This window comes from Artibeus jamaicensis, unplaced genomic scaffold, assembly GCF_021234435.1.
Source record: "Artibeus jamaicensis isolate MK-2021 breed Jamaican fruit bat unplaced genomic scaffold, CSHL_Jam_final contig_402, whole genome shotgun sequence".
Lineage (NCBI taxonomy): Eukaryota > Metazoa > Chordata > Mammalia > Chiroptera > Phyllostomidae > Artibeus > Artibeus jamaicensis.
Window position 1 is genome coordinate 5,882,555 of NW_026521818.1, and position 17,553 is coordinate 5,900,107.

The 17,553-nt window shown below is 41.3% G+C and overlaps 1 protein-coding gene across 1 annotated transcript in view; it reads right to left on the reverse strand.

Annotated features, from left to right (window-relative positions):
- NREP (neuronal regeneration related protein) overlaps window positions 1–17,553 on the reverse strand; it is a 31,645-nt gene extending 14,092 nt beyond the window's left edge. Inside the window, exons 1-2 of the mRNA XM_037167055.2 lie at window positions 17,402–17,553; window positions 16,057–16,120 (exon numbers count right to left, since the gene is read on the reverse strand). Of these exons, the coding sequence (XP_037022950.2) occupies window positions 16,057–16,071 (15 nt within the window). The 5' untranslated portion in view covers window positions 16,072–16,120; window positions 17,402–17,553. The remainder of the gene's footprint in view (window positions 1–16,056; window positions 16,121–17,401) is intronic.

Sequence of the window (17,553 nt, forward strand, 5' to 3'; positions counted from 1 at the left end):
TTCTTTACATGTATGTGATGGCTAGGTATTTAAGTTTCAACTGCCTACTACAGCGTGTAGGTTGAGAATGTAATGCTCAAGGTTTTTTGCTTTTTAGATCTCTCTTTCAAGGATCATTTCACTCTGTGGACAACAAAGATGAAACATGACTTGATTTTTTTTTAAAGTCTATAAGGTAATTAGCTAAGCAATGATTATTACTTGGTATCCCAATCAGAAAAATAAAATGTGGGGAAAATCAGAGACCACTCCTACAAGGTCCTAAAAAATTGCAAACTAAATTATCCCTTACATTCTTTTTAAAATCTTTTAAGCTTTTCATTTCAAAATTTGTGCTGTATTTTCCAATAGTATGCTCCACATACAGAATCAATCTAATCAATATTTTCTATAAGCTCTATACTGCATGTACAATTTGAATTATATTTAGACCTATTGCCTATGCCTAAATTTGTCTTTTCCTCTACTTACTGTCTTTATCACTGTTTCTTTGGGGAGCCTGTTACGTGAGATTGATCCTCTAAGGTAGAGTCATGGCTTTGTCCAGAGCTTAAATACACCACATACATGTATGTTGCTTACTTAGTTAATTGGTTAACGTACTATCTCGGAAACCTGCTGGGAAGAGGTGGCATGCCTGGATAACAACCACAATTGCATTTCCTGTCCTTGATGGAGTTCTGTGTGCTTAAGAATGCACACAAATGGCCTCTTTATGTCTTAACAAGGATAGGTGCCCACCCTGTGTAACTAGGAAAGGGGGCTGGGGCAGCAGGTGTTCAAATTGCATAATTAATTCTTTGAGCAGCAAAGGAGTATATTTCATAATCTCTCTGCCAATTAAACAGTGTGCATGTGTCTGCATGTATACATGATCCATTCTGCCTAATTGGTAGGAAAGCTGCGGAACCTATTACTGTAATATAAGGGGAAGTTACTGGCATATACAAACACTTCATTTCTGCAAATACCTTTTGAAGTGGAGTTATTAAGAATCTCCCTCAAAAGCCACTCTGCTCCCAGGTGCTACTGGTCACGTGAGAGGGCAGGATGTAAACTGAGACCATAAATGAGTTATGAGGATCATTTTCTCTGAACAGCATTACATCAATGATTAGATGGTGCCAAAAGATGATGCACTGTCTCTCTAGAGACGAGTCTTAGAGACCTGCCTAACCCTGGGAACGCCCCTTGCGGATGAAGCACACAGTGGAGGGAATGCGTTGCAATTAGAGGACAAAGGATAAGCAGGCAGAATATGGAGCCACCCTGGACATTCTGGAAAGCAGAACAGAAGTGTTCGCTGGTGCCTATGTTGGCAAACATCCTAGTTTGGGAACTAAGTGAAACATGCAGAGACCTAATTTATGTCCACAATGTGCACACGCACACACACAAAGCACACACGCTGGAGCTGGCTGTGGTAACAATGCATAATTACAGAGAAAGCATTACAAAACATTCTCGGCCATAAATGTCCTCCTGCCAGAAAGGAGAGGATGGCCTTCCAGGGCAGTGCTGTATTACTACACGTGCTGACACACCCTGCTCTTCCATGGTTTGACAGCATCTGAACCCAGAGAAATGGGGCTAGGAAGGCAAGAAGGTTCAATGAGGAGGACCCCAGTATGTCACAAATTGGTTAAGCCCACTGGGTGCATATGTCTACCATGAGCACAGAAAATGGCCATGTTTTATAAACGTCACACAGCAGATTATGTTACTGCCCACTTTTTCCACCAGATTTTTGTGGGGGGAAAAAAGGATGCGCATTATACATGGGTAGTACCTGAAATACCTTGTATCTGTTCTTGTGTTTTGTAATTATTTGTTAAAATTTCTTGTAGCGTAATATGTTCAAAAAATAAATGTTAAAATCCCTTTATAACACAAAAATCAAATACCTAGATATAAACAAATAAATAACTGAATTAAACAATAAACAGGAAAGATTGCATGGGTGTGCATTACACACGGCCAAATACGGTGCGCGCCGGCCATGGGGTCTGACGCACGCTGCGTGGACCCGAGAGCGATGGATCCTCTACCTTTGCGGGGCTCATCCCGAGGCCGTGTTGAGAGGCCCCTGATGACTATGTGGGGACCGGACAGCTGTGGAATTTTATTTCTAAATTTCAAGTAGGCAGGGAACGGAAAAGGAAATCTCCTGGCAACAAAATGAAAGTGTTTACATGTGAAATTAATCGTCAGCACAAAGAGCTTTCAGAGTCACTCCGTTCCACAATATAATACTCGTCTTGTTTGGCTACTGAGTCTTTTAAAATTTGATTTCTAAGAATAAGAGCAAAGACTCTCAAGAGGAGCAATGAATCAAGTCAGGAGCAAGGCACAAAAGGCTAACAACATTATCCAACTTTGCTTTTTCAACACTATTTAAAACAGTTCGCTGGGTGAGTGTTCAGGGCTTTGATGGGTGTGGTTCAAGGCAGGGTGCAGCAGCAGCTGGGCCGCTGAGCAAGATGAACAGAGATGAGTGGCGAGCACTTCTCTGGGGAAACTCCTCCTCTCATCCCAGCCCAGCCCCGCTCCTTTCCAAGAAGAACTTGCTTAGCACAAAACAATCCACCTAAAGACTCCATAAATCCAAAAAAGGGAGTTACTGATCGAGGAATTCTCAGACTTCTGCCAAAACACCCTCCCCTGGGCTGGAGGTCAGCCTGGGACAGTAATCAGAGCCAAACTGTGGACGGGACTCAAGGAATCAAGTTCAACACTTCAAACCTTGACTTTTCATGGGCGACTTTTCTTTTCAGCGGTGAAGACAAAACAAAGTACAAAGAGCTGATAACAGCCCAAAGTAAACTAGAAGAAAAGTGCAAGAATAAAGCTTGGAAGCAAATCTCATAAAGGATATCTAAGAAGAGATTTTTCAAAGAGAAAAAAAATAAAGCAGCTTTTTAAAGCTCTGGTTTGAGATTAAGCAGTTTGTGAATGAACAATAAAAAGTAAAGGCCATAAAACAAGATATTTGCTCTTTTTCGGTAGAAAAAAAAATGCTGGCCTTTGTTAACTAGCAGCAAAAGGAAAAGAAAAGAAAAGAAAAAGGGCCCTCAGGCATTTAAGCACAGCATAAGCTTTTCCTTGCCTCCCTGACCTCAACAAAATGTTAATAAAATCTTCAACCTCCCTGGAGTGGAACCAGAGTAAATATTTACTTAACACATCTGAGCTCTAAGTCTGGACCACCTTATTCCTTTATATAAATTGGTTTTCATTTGTAGTCAAGAAATGAAAAACACTACATTTTGTGTTTTCTCCAACTTTTTAAGGTAGAAGGAAGGAGGAAAGGAAGACCAAAAAACTACATTGCGCCCTCAGATACCAGACTGCACTTGCAATTTCTGAACCGTACCAAACCGTATTCTTTGCCACAAACGAGAGGAGTGCTGTTGCTATGCTTTCCAATACTACACATCCGGAGCTAGCACGACTTTTTCCAGGCACATTCCAAGGCTAACAGGAAACATCTAGACTTTTATTAGCTGGTTTGAATAATTTTAGGTATGCTAGGTTTCACCTACAAATGACTACAAGAAACCTTATTTCTACTCACCAAGAATACTAATTTTTTCTTTCCTCTTGTCCTAAAATTACTGTGCAATCCAATAAAATTTCCACCAACAACATGGAAGAATAAGTCTTCAAAAATCAGATTTCTTTGTTAAAGCCCTCAATCAAAGGCTAGTGAGGTATGTATTTATTTATCTAGACATAGGGATTTTGGATTTTTCTTGGTCTGGGTGAGTGATGTGACAGCCTGTTACTTTTCAGAAGGTTGAGGGCATTTCAAAACATTCCCCTCGCTGACGAGTAGCAGGCTGAGCTTTCCGGGAAGTGTGCCCTTCTCCCGGAGCTCACCGCAGAGGCGGCTCTTCCCTCTCTCCATCAGCGCCCGTCGCCTGGGCCAGCAGCTGCACACCTCTCCGCACTTAGCAGGGGCCACCTGCTCCTCTTGCACCTTCTTGGTCATTGAAAGACCGGTATCTCCTCAATGACAATCAGCATCACAACAGATAACCAAATTGGGAGAGAAAAGTGGTTTCTATTGGGGGGGTGTATTTAAAATGGGTTTAAATCTGAGTCTAATTGGTTATCTCCTAAGAAGTCTGCTTTAAAAAAAAAAAAGAAAAACTATTACCAGATATATACCCTTAGGCTGTAAGAACTCAGGCCACAGAGAAACTACCAGAAGGCTTCCAATAACACGTTCTCTAAGAAAACCGGCAACAACTACAAGTACGAGAGGACAGGAAAAGGTGAGGATGCATGTGCTCCTGTGAGCACCTGGGTTTTCAACCCCACAGAGTGCAGCCTAGGCCAATTCAGTAGAAGGCTTCTTTCTCTCCAGCGAGGGCTCAGCCACGCAGTAGGACCCTGGGAAGCAGAGAAGACCCAAGCAGGAGCTACCAACTCAAACTGGTAAGCTATCTCAGGGCTGGGAGTAACGGAAGAAACAAGTTCCTCAAGAGTTGTGAAGATAACTGCAAGAGGCGTGCCACATAGGGAGGCTAGGTTCCCCGGAAAAGGGCTCCCACACGCAAATCCACATGGAAAAGGTGGCCGTGGAAACTCAGACCTGCATTCTCGGTTCTGACCACACTCTCCAACAAGAGAGCACTTTGACGTCATCTCTCTGTCTCTCTTCCCTCGTAAAGCAATAATCACAACTACACTTCTCCAAAGGAAGAGAACTGTGACCATTCTGTGGGACTTGCTGGAAACCACATAGGCAGAGTATGTAAGTGTGGGAACCAATTTTCTGTGGAAATGCACACAGCATTCATTATAACGTATTTTTTAAATTTTAGGCATGTTTTCCAGGCACACTCATTTACCCCTCACAGTGCTCTCTCAAGGATGAAGTGCATCAGTACATGTAAAGTGCTAGCAACAGGGTCAGGCACGTAAGTGCAAGTGGACTAACTCCAATATCATCACCCTCACCACTCTGCAGACGAGAACGCTGCAGGACAGCGAGTCAGGGAGCCTGCCCAAGGTCACGAAACCAAGAAATGGGCAAGACAGGATGCACGCCCAGCCTCTCCTTTCATAGAATAGTTCATCAGTATTGATCTTCTCTGCTATTTTCCCTAAGCTACCTGGAGTGATGCCACGAGGCCCCCTGAGTGATGGGGCCTGTTTTCAATCCCCCAAGTAGATGGGCAGCATCTCCACTTAGTGCTCTTGTGATGAAATTTAGGAGCATTTCTGACACCTACTGTCAAGAGTAATTTCCTTAAGAACATACGTTGCTCTGTGCTGCTTGTGTTTCTGGTAAACAGCATAACCTACCTTAAAAAACAGCACTGTTTGCAGGCACAGAGGGTTTGCACTGCAGTGTCTGTGTGTCCACCATCATTGAGGAAGGAGCAGCAACTTTGGCTTGACCACATTAGGACTTGGGATCTAAGTAAACTAGTGATCACAGCTTTGTCTTTTTCGATTTCCCCCAAAAGGAAATGTTCGGCACAATACATATATCTAGCAATCGTTGCAGCTACTTATAAAGGGCATGTGCTAAGGAAACAAACTTGACTTCATATAACCCCCAGATGAACTCTCAAACTAACCTCTCAAATGGCCTAGCAATGGACAGTCTAATTCAGAATATCTTTTCTTCCATCAGATGCATTTGCGATCCTGTTCACTGTAAGTATACTTTTCAAAAGTTCAGTCACTTGGAAAACAAACTGCTTAATTAAAGGACAATTGAAATCTCATATCTATCAATGATCTGCAGACATACAAACCATACACTATGTAAAAATATAAAATGGTCCAAGTTGAAGAGGAAGAATATAAAAACTTATTAGACCAGAGAGGAAGTGGGTGAACTAAGAATTAAGAATGGTAATTCAGAACGAAAAACAAAATTGAACCTGACTCCATTTGGAAACTGTTAATGAATGTGGTAGAAACGCAGATGGTTCTAAAGACAGAAAAATGGAAAGATGAAGATGGGGTAGCAAGCCAATAATTAGTTATTTCTATCGCAAAGGTACCAAATAGAGAAAAACAAAGGACACCGTACTTGATCCTCAGATGACATGCAGAGCCCTGTACCCAGTCACAGCCTAGGTCACAGTGTCCCTCTGGCTTTGTCCAAACAACCTAAGAACACCTGGTCAATTTTGTAAAAATTCACATTAATTATCAGATGAATTATTTCTACGATGCCAAAGAGCAAATTTAATTGAATTTCTGATTGAATTGATTGTGACAGTGTAGACAGTTAAGCCTCATATAATAAAATTAAAGTTTAAAAAGCAGTCCTAATTTAAAAAAAAAAAGGAATAGGCTTAATGAAGATAAAATGAAAAGATGTGGAGACTTGGCCTCCAGACGTTGGTAACAAGATCAGAACAATTTAAGATTCTATTATCAAGAAGTGAGCAAAATATCCACGGCCAGAGGCATTTCGTGATGTATAATTAGACCCAAGTCGCCACAGGGCAGCATGAGACGGAGACTCAGTTATGGTCCAGAGCATCCAGGCTCTAGAAACAGTCAGATCCTGGTAACTGAGCATCAAAATGACAAAGATGGGAAAGGCTCAGCGACACAGTGGGCAGAATTAACTGAATTGGTTGGCTATATAAACTCAGTCAGCCAATCAATTGATTAAGAAATATTTACTAAGTACTTACTTTCTGTGACATATTGAGTTTTTGGTCGGCAGTCTCCAACCCTGTAGAATGAACATCTTATCAAAGAGTATGCCCCATTCGTTTGGGCTGGAAGTGCTAAAGTAGCAAAGATGACATGTTTTTTTCAAAAAAGTTTTTTTAGAACTAAGCCACCAGATCCTGGGACATCTTTTCAGGAAATCAGCGGGCTAGTTAATTAATTCATCTTTCTAAATTCTAATCCTCTTACCTATACAACTAAAGTCCCTGATACTGCCTGTTTCAAAGAGTGGGTCCATTTCCTGCACGGTATTCATTCTTTCAGCCAGTCTTATATCCCCACAATGGACCAGGCAGTAGGCTAGGTGCTCAACTTTGTGCTGCCACAGCCACGCGCACACACACACACACACACACACACACACACACACACACACACGGATACTGAGATTCAGCAACTGCCTGGCAAATGTGCAAAGAACAGACTTTGAGGTCGCCGTCCCACTAAGCGTTTGGGGGTAACTTTCTCTAACATGACATTGTGAAGGGAATAAAATGGTATCTCTTGGGAAAGTACCTAGTAATACTCCCTTCCTGGGGGGTCATGTTTATAAGTATCTTAGTGAACACATTTTATCCACGTAACTACTGACTCTAGTTTTTCCTTGACAATTCTGAAGTTGACTGCCAAAGATGCAGTATCTTCTCCTAACTTCTACTCTTTCCTGTTCAAGAGCAGGTTCTGTGTCTGACACTGACTTGATCCACTAAAGACATCCTCAAAATGCCCGGACCCATATTCAGCACAGCTTGTGTCCACTTCTCCCCGGTCAGCCGCTGGACTGCAGTACTTTTCCCTGCTGGAATGGTATCAAACACAGCTCAGACAGGAAGGCTGTTACCTGCCCCAGTCATCAAAGGGCATGGTGTGCGATGGTGATCTGAGTAAGGGCTGGAGTGGAGAAGGGAGAAATGCTAGACCAGGCAGCCACGCCAGAGCTTCCGTGCACATTATGAATCTCCCTCTTGTTTTAATTACTTATTGGTACGAGTCTTTGGCTCGTCTTTTTACTGGCAATGACTATTCAGCCATTCTCCCTTTCTTTCCAATCAATGGCTCTGGTTCCCCATTTCAGCTCAAAAGGGGCAAACAGACCTTCCTTTCATTGGCCACACTTTCTTATGTATCTCCTCCTTCTCCTTTCTAAACACGTGTTACATTTGTATTTTAGTCTCTGAAAGTAAGGATGAACCCTGAAAAGGCAGTCTAAAATCAAGGGTTTAAAACTATCTCCAGCTAGATAATTACACCTCTTCTAAGGCAAAAAAAGCTTAGATTGGAAACCATTCTAAGGTAATCATAGGCAATAATTTCATTTATGAAGATTTCATTACCTCGTGAAACCAGAGCAAAGTATGCCCTACTGTCACAAATACCTCACTCAGATTGCTGAGAGACAAACCATGGAGATGCTGGGAAATACGCCGTTAATAACGCCGTGAACAATGGCACTCCCCAGCCAAGGTTTCGGGTGTGTGCATCTACTCTAAAACAAGACCCCTCTTCCAGCAGGTCAGACCAAACTGACTGTGTGGACTCTCTCAGGAGCTCTTCTGTCTAAGCAAGTATAAAGGAAGGGAGCCCAGAATTTGAAAATTGTTTTGTAGACTGCTTAGATTTCATTGAACTCTCCCCCCACCCTTACCTCCCTAACACTGAACCTTCTGAAATGTTCAGTGAAGAGGGGCTTTTCAGTAGTAAATTCATCACCTGTGTGTTTTTATATATTTTATAGTCTGAACTATCACAACTCTGCAAACCTCATCTGATGGGGCTGTTAGGAGGTTACTAGTTATAAATACCAAGGTGAGCCACCTGGTTCAGCTCAGAAAACACCCGGATCATCATGCATCCAAGACCTTTGACTCACACATTCATGTGACAGACATTTATTGATCACTAAGGATGTGCCAGACCCTGGACGGGCACTGGAGCAGCTATCAGACTGGTTCCCGGATATGGGATCTGTTCCAAGGTCCCATTAGAGCACATCAATGAAGGCTACGGTTTCCCTCCACTTTGCAGAAAGAAAAGGCCAGTTCACTAGCTGTTCTTGAGTTCCCTCTCAAGAATGAAACTTTTCCACATCTACATTCACCATCCTGCTAGCAGAAGAAAAGGGACAAAAATGAGGCTTCACAGCCTCACCTCCTACCAAAGATGACAGGGATGATGCTGAGTTACTAGGGGTCAATTTTCTTGTTTTAAGTTTCCAATCTTGGAGGGCAGAAAAGAGCTACAGAAAAAAAGGCAGCTACAGGTAGAATGTTGTGTGACGAGTGTACAGAGGGGCACAAGATGATTCCTGCTGGAAATACTGGTGTGAGGTTCATAAAAGGGTTAGTATTGAAACCCAGTCTGGAAGAGCGGCTTTACTCTGTCAAGAGGAGCATTCTTTCTAGGACTGAGCAAACACAGGCCCAAAAGGAGGGACTCCTGGGGCCTATTAGAATAACAAGTGGCCTGCTTCCTCCAAGAAAATGTGGTCCATTGAGGCTAGAAATCTAGTATTGGTTCGCACAGCCCCTGGCATGGCTGCCCAGCCACAAAAATTAAATTCAGGAAGGTCGAAACACAACAGTCGGACAAAGATTATTTGTAAGTATGACATGGAAATAGGTAGAAAGAATTCAGAGAAATGCTTACCTACATCACTGTTATTGAGAGACTCGGGGATAAGGCGACCTCACCTGACGGGGCTGAAAGAGCGAGCGACACCATTTCATGTGGACAGTGCTGCCACCGTGGAATTCTAAGGTAAGAGTCGGTGCTATTATCAAGAAATTCCAGAAAACCCCCTTGCTCTTGGCTTTTCCCAACTTCTGTATATCATGTGATGAGATTCTCTTTACATGGCCACCAGACCACTGACTAAATTAGTAACAGCCTGTAGGCCTCAAATTGTAAACAATTTTATCATGATGATGTAAGTGTTGGCTTGAATTCTGAAAAAGTGTATCTGGCTAATCAGGAAGAGTGGAGGGAGAAAGAACCAGCTGGGTGCATGTGGTTACAACTGATGAGCACATGGCTACACCCAGCCGGCCTCACAGAGGGGAGCACGGCGCCTCCTTTTGGGCAGCTGGCACAGAGCAACTCCCTCTCTGGCCAAGTGGACACCTCTGAACTGCTGGGACTTGTCAATGGAAGTGCTACCACTTTCTCAAAAAAGAAAAAAGAGGTTAAGTGCACTCCTTTCTTCCTTCCCAAGTCCTTCTTGCTAGGGCCCTTCTTTCTCTCCACTACTCCACCCAAGCCCAATGAGAGTGAGAGGCAGCAACAGAGCGAGCTTACATTTAACCAAAACACGTTTGTGAGTGCGTGTGTGCTATTTTCTGTTGGGCACAACCTAAAGGCAAAGGACCTGACCCAGGCTGGAACCTGAGTGAGAGCCTCCGGCCATCTCTAAGGCACCTGCTCAAAGGCAGCCTATGGCTCAGCACATCAAGTCCTTGACTTCTGGGTCTAGTTTGTGAGCTCTGTCCTTGATAGCAAATGGGCCCTAAGTGGACAAGGACATTGCCTACTGCAGTAAAAATGAATTATGCTCACTCTCACAGGCATACCTAATGTGTTCCCTTTTTCTGGAATGTGCTTCTCTCTTATCTAAATCTACCCAAACATTCTCAATTCTTCATTCACCCAGTATTTATTAAGGACAGTGCTAAGTCCTAGAGTCAAAAAGCCAACTCCCACTGGTTGTTAATGGTACACCATACTGTGGATCAGATTTTGAGATCATATTCAGGCTGAATAATAATGACTGCTGAGGTTGATTAGCAATGTCTGTCACAGCTGTGGCAGGAGTCCGTGGTGACATGTATGCCATATAATTGCTATCTCTGGGTGTAGCTTAATTTCTACCTCCTTAAAAAAAAGTACTCCCCTACAATCCCCAGTCGCCGGTCCTCAAGCACTCTACTAAATTGCATTGCTTTACACTTGTTAACTTTGTCATGCACGCTAAGTCTTTCTTCCACAACTAAAATATAAATTCACTGCAGGTATATGGCAAGTGTGCACTTTCCATAAGGTAAAGAACTAAGCAGAAATAAAATGCTCAAAAAGTAAATAAAACCCTTGTTCAGTTGACATGGGAATAGATGCATAACCCTATTGCTAACTCTTCTCGGTCTCTCCAATGTTTTCAGACATGACATCTTTGTGTTCTTGGGATCACCTTCAAAATATCACAGAATCAGATTGTGCTGGAAATAAGTGAGGGCTTTACATTTCCAACACTGTGAGCAAAGCTCCTACTGGATCCTGGAAGGGGTTTTTACGGCCCAGGAGAAGTTGCGGTGAGCTCTGAGAACCACACCTGATCAAACCTAGAGAGCTAGCAACTCACCAGGTTGCTGGGAGTGTGGCATGAAAAACTGGTAAAGGAGAGCAACTGAAAGCCACTCTTTTTTGGCAAGTGGCTTTATGGCTTAATGTACTTTTTCCTCCTGTTAATGAATTATGGAAAATGATTTGTTGTAAAAACTAAAATACACTGAGGTCGAGTTCCTAGATTTTTAGAAAAAGGTAAGGATATGCATGACTTCTAGTTCACCCAAACTATACATGATTAAGCCATTCACAACAAATAAAAGAAGTCCAACTTAACATACATTAGTCTGCATAGAACAAATAGTTACTGGCCTTCTAACATACATTGAATACTTGATTAAGCACTGTATACAAACTTTATAACCCTCTGGGTACCTATAATTTGCCCAGGGGAAGAAATGCATATGATCCAACCAACAAATAATGCAAGAGCGTAGAATCTAATGGTATACCCAGGTTGATACCAAGTCATTGCTACTAATAACTGAATTGATATTTAGAATTTACTTGAGAGCCATGTGAATCCTTAAATCCCAAATCATTAAAGCTGCTAATACTTGTCACACACTAGTTCATCAATTTCAGAGTCACTGCTATTCTTCAAACCACTAAGATGAGAAAATCTTGAAGCAATCTTGAAGATGCAAAATATGTCTAGAAATACCCATTTCAGATCAATTTAGACCCAATAAATAATATTTTTAGCAGTTATAATTTCTACAGATGTGGGCTGAGATTTATGGTTAACCTGTTTTCCAGTTCAAAATGAAGAAGAAGTTTAACATTGGAATCTTTTAACATATCTTTACCAACTAAGATGACACAGTCCAAGTACATTCAATACATTTTTCTCTGATATATTCAAACTGGCTTTGCTGATAAAATTTCTTTGTCCCCAGTCTTTTCCTGTATAAGAAAGGAATTGTTCACATAATTCAGACAATTCCTTCCCACTACTATATCACTCCAGCGACATTTTAAATAACCATAATGAATCCGATGAAATCAACTGGTTTTTTTGACATAATTATTCAGACAATTATCTCAACCCTCCATTTCACTTTGCCTGTGAGGTTAAGACCTTAAAAGACTTTCCAGGCAGAAACAGCACTAAGTAAAATATCTACAAAATGAAGGAAGTCACAGTATTTCACTCCAAGGCCCCCCCACATCAGTCCAGGGTAAATGGACATTTAATGTACAAAACTAGAAATATGGAGGTTCCTCATTTTGTTTGTTAAAACGGTCCTGTTTTAGAAGTTTTCTTTTCCTACTTGAAAAGTATTCATCCTAGGATGTAAAATAAAGTGAACTCCTTCCATGTATTTATGATGATCTGATTTACATACAAGGTTTTAAGAATAGTATTGAGTTAAAATAGAATGATACCTTAAATAGGTATTTATTCCAAGATTTCTGCTAATACCTTCTGCCTAAATTATCTATGTAGCTCAAAAGGAAGCTGGACTGAGGTTAAACCCAGACCATCCCTCCTGTCCTACTTCCCCCAAACAATTCCCAATTCCCCCCTCACACTGTGCGGAAAGGCCTGCTGAAAGAGGAGATAGTACCATCTAAAATTACCCTCCTAGGTACTCTTCAGCATCTCCACAATCCACAATCAAGAATCACTGTGAGCAACTTGCAAATTTACATTCTAAAACCCAGTGGTACAGCTACCAATAGGACCACATCCCTCCTCAATCTTTGTCTTTTTCTTTCAACAGGAAAACCGTATGTTAATGGAGAGATTATTCACAGAGTCTCCTTGTAAAGCCATGAATGCCACTTCACAGACTAGAGAAAGCTGAGCTCTATGAACCATACAATGGAGTCAACTCATCTTTTTTAAAAGCTCAGCATCACCCTTAAAGAGAACTTACATTGTTCCAATTCCCTGGTCTCTGTTAAAGCATAATGAGTCCATGCTTTCTGCCACTGTGAGTCCTTGGCACACACATACTCAGAGCCAAGTTTACTGCACAGAGGGTAGGCACGTTGAAAATCAGAATCTAACCTTGACATTGGGTTAAATACTTAAATTTTTCCAACTGTTCAATAAGACCATCTGTGTATTCTGAAGTATATTCTTCTGAGTATCAAAAGTAAGTACCTTTAAAATAAAACACCTAAATACCAAGGACCCATACAAGATGTAATCTAAGAAATTAAAATTTAGCAAAATGCCAAACATAAAGAAATGCTCAAGATGCTCTGTAGACTCTCAGTATCCTGTGAATTGCCTTTTTAAAAAAAAGGGCTAAAGGAAAAAGGCATGTTTACTAAAAAACTTAGAAAATTGGGGAATGAGTTACTGAAGAAAACATTCTGTTCAACCACAACATGGAAAACTATACCAAAATTAAACGTTTAGGACTCCTGAGTCGCACAATCCCAGGTGCACTGTGATCTACGTAAATGGCGCCTCCTGGAGTAGTGCTTACAGGGTCCCCACACAGGCACAGTGCGACAAGTGCCCCCAGGAGTTAAACAAAGTGGCTGCAAGTTTTTGATAATGCAAAAGGCACTTTAGGATTCATGACAGAATCTCCAAATTACTGTTGCGAAACATTATCATTTTAGGGTATGTAAAATGTCTAGATACTGAATCACTCTGTTTTTGAATTCTGGAATGAGTCTACTGGTTAATTTCTTTTACTGGAATTAGCGAGCCAATTATAAATTTGTATTTGGGAGGGGGGCTAAGGGAGAAAAATTGGGACAACCATAATAGCATAATCAATAAAATATAATTAAAAATAAAAAATATATTACTGAGCAATAAAAAACAATAAATAAATACATTTGTATTCAGAATAAAAACTTTACTAAATAGGCTAAAAACACTGACATTAGATCCTCTTTAGTGTTTTAAATTGTGTAAATGCAATAACATGTTGAACAGAAAGGGCATTTAGACATTATCTAGAGGAGGCCAGGTGTTCAATCTGCTTCTCCAGCAGCAGTTTCTTTCTACTGAAGGTGAGCTAAAGTCTTCAAGGAAGCCAATTACACATCAGCAAAGTAATTTCAGTTTTAATCAAGGAAAGAAAATAACTTCATTTTGCCAAAAAGGAAGAAGTAGAGGCACAAAACACCTCTAATATGAACTTTTGAAAAACACAATTGAAACACTTTTTTTTACACTTATATGTACAAAGAGTTTTAAGAGCCCAGACCTCCCCGGAGTAAGAGAATTGCTAGAAAGTTACTTGGAATCACCCACAGACAATAACTGTCGGTGGTTTCATTTCAGGCAATGGGCTTGCGCCAAACGGGACTGACATCTTGATGAAAGGATCACCAAAAAGTTGTGAGAATTTTTCCACGAGTAAAAATCCTTCCAAGAGCAACAAACTGTGATTTCTCATTCTGCCCCCATATATAAACGACAACTGTAGAAAATTAACAACATGTAATAGTAATTCCAGTTTGCTCTTCTGCATTCAAATCATTCCAGCTCTCATTCTCGGCTCTGGCACACCAGCTTGCTTTCTGCAGAGCTCCTTCCACTCACTGTTACAGAAACACGATATTTTTACTCTTTGAACTTGATCTATAGGGCTAGTTTTGGCAGGGTCAGCAGTCAAACTTATGTTTAACCAAACTGGTCACCTGACATACTACAACTATCTGTGCTGACACAGAGAGTAAGGTTCTGGGATAAACAGCTGAAAGGTAAGGTGCTGTGGCGAGTCACAATAAAAGATAATTAAAGAAAAAACAAAAATACTTTGCAGCAGTTCACTATGTCACCCACCATCCTGTTACTCTGGGACAACGGCTAACTAGGAATGCAATACGCGGTCAGGAACCATTGCACAAAACCCACGATCAGTTAATTTTTTGTTCATCCCTTTTGCTCTTCCACCTCAAGTTTCCTAATTGGATCATTATCAAAGTCCGAGCAGGAGCTGTTTTGTTGGGTGCTTCGAAATCCACCTGTTGAAATGGCCAGTGAGGTACACACGGAACATAGCGAGCCCATTTGGTAACTGTATTCCAACTGAGCTCATTTCATTGCTTCTGATTCATTTTTCTCCTTGGAAGTTTATAGTTGGGTTGTTCTCAAAGAAAACACCAAGTATATCAGATTCAATTCTGATTCAGTAAAATCCACCCTCATTTAAAAGGAAAAACTAAAGCTAAATTTGGAAGTCGCACATTAGAAGGAGCAAAGAGGTGTTTCAGGGTATAAACATCTGCACTAGAACACGCTGTACCTCTCCGGAAAGTTTCATGACAGCTCCACTTTTTTTCAGTTCAACTTTTTTCACAAAGGAAATTTTTCATAGAAAATTGATATACTTATTCAGCTGCATTTAATGTGTATTTCAGCTAATTCTTCATTTAATCAGCCATCAAACACTCCACTGCCTTCTCTGGGGATCAGGATGCTGGTCAGAAATAGTTCCACTTCCATGCAGAGGGTAACAGGCTTGATTTCTAAAACTGAGTGGGTGTGCCTCACAAATGAAGGTTATACATAAACAGAATAATGCTAATTACATTTTAGACCCAGTAGACAGTGTGGATTAATAAGAAAAGCCCATGTTCTTCATATATATTGCCCTTAAGGATAGCAGATATTATAATAATTTGATAGCTGGATACAGACCCCTGGTCCGTGGATAAGTTCTGTCTCCCTCCGATGTGAGCCCCACCACTTTGTCTGAGCCCTACTGCGGTCACCCGCTCCATGCATGTCACAGCACAGCACTCTGCTTAAAGAACAGAATGGTCTCTGAGGTTCAAGTGAGATAAATCTTCCCTTCTGAAAAAGGAATGTCAGTATTCTCTTCGACATGACTGAAAATCAAAAGATCTAACCCCACATCCACTTCATACAAATTGCTGCACTGCAAAGCTCCCACATGCGGGAGACAGAACCTTTTAAAGGTCAGACGGGGTAGAACAATGAAGGGTTGAGGCGGGATGAAGGTGAGTGGTTGGTATTTATATGGAATGAAGGCGGAATAAGACTGATAATCTCCTCTCATGACCAATTCTTACCATTTTGAGAATCATAACAGTCTTGGTCGTGCACCCTCCCTCTCTTCAGTCCAAGGAGACCGACCTGCAAAATATGTTTAAACACAGTGGGCGAATCGCCTCACCCCAGGTCAGCACATGAAAAACGCCTGTCTACAGGTTACAGACAAATAACTATTTTCTGTGGTTAACATAAGTTGCATGCAAATTACTGTTATTACTGGGGCTTCTGAAAGAGCTTCCCAGACAGTTTATAGGCTGAAATAGGGGACAAAGGAATCCTTGGTACCTGGCTTTGCAGAGTCCTGGGCTATTCTTAGTGTTTGGTTCATTTTTAAATTGCAGTTCAAAAGGTTTAGCAACTTAAAAGTAGAACCAAGTGATAAAAATAGATTGTTTTCTGGCTGCTCTTTGTTCCCAGACATACTACTGGCAGTATATTTGCAATCAAGACAGCAGAATAGGAATCAGCCTTCCACCGTGTAGTGTAATGCCTCAGAGTGGATATTTTTGGAAATGGCACTGCATTACATAACCTTCCGTGTTTAAAAAAAAAAAACACTACACTGGGGGGGAAAAGTCAGGAATATACACCATTATGCCCTTCTCCCTAAACCAAATCAACATTAATGTACATGCGGCAGTGATTTCCCTCTCAACCTTTGTCATCGGAATACAATTCTTTTGTTCACATAAGTTATGACAAAAATTAACATGAATGGAGAAACTAAAAGTTCTCAAAAGGGTATCATAAAGTCGTAGAGTTTTCCTGTTATTATACATACATATAAATGCAAATCAGATTATCATCATCAAGCAAAAAGCAGTCATTTGTTTTTAAGCCCTCCCTCTTTCCCCCAAAGTTCAACTGCTTTACAATAAAATGCAGGGAAAAAGTGTTGAAAGACTGAATGCCCCAAAAGACCCTTGGCGGCAACAGCAGCGCTGAAAGAGTAATAAAGTGTAAGAATGGAGGGACACCAATTCATTTGGTAAAGGGGGGAGGGGTGCATGCACCAAAGTGCATTTAATGCAAAGAAACAAAACAGTTCCTAAACAATGCTTTATCAGCAAGAACAAAAATTGATCACACCAACAAGAAAAAAAAAACCCACCCCCTGCCCCAAAGAATTCTACCTCTTAAGTTGTGCATTTTTTTTTAAAGCCCAAGTTAAATGCCAGCCTTAATGCAGCAGGACCAAAATGCCAGAATTTCTCCAAGGTACACGTTTCAGCTCTTTAAAATTTAGAGGGAAGAAGCATGAACTCTGCAGGGTTGAAGGGTCCAGCTAAGAGCAAAGGCAAGAAATCGACACAAAAGAGAAAGCAGCGCTCCCGGCCGGGGATGGGAATGGCATATACTTACAGACAAAAGCCCCGCTCCCTGTTCACTCTCTCCTCTCTACACCTGAAACACAAATGTGGATGAAAAAGGGCATCATGCTAGAAAGACAGCTGGGGGGAGGGGGGAGGGGAAAGGGGTGGGGGAAGAGGAGGGAGGAGGGGGAAGGGGAAACA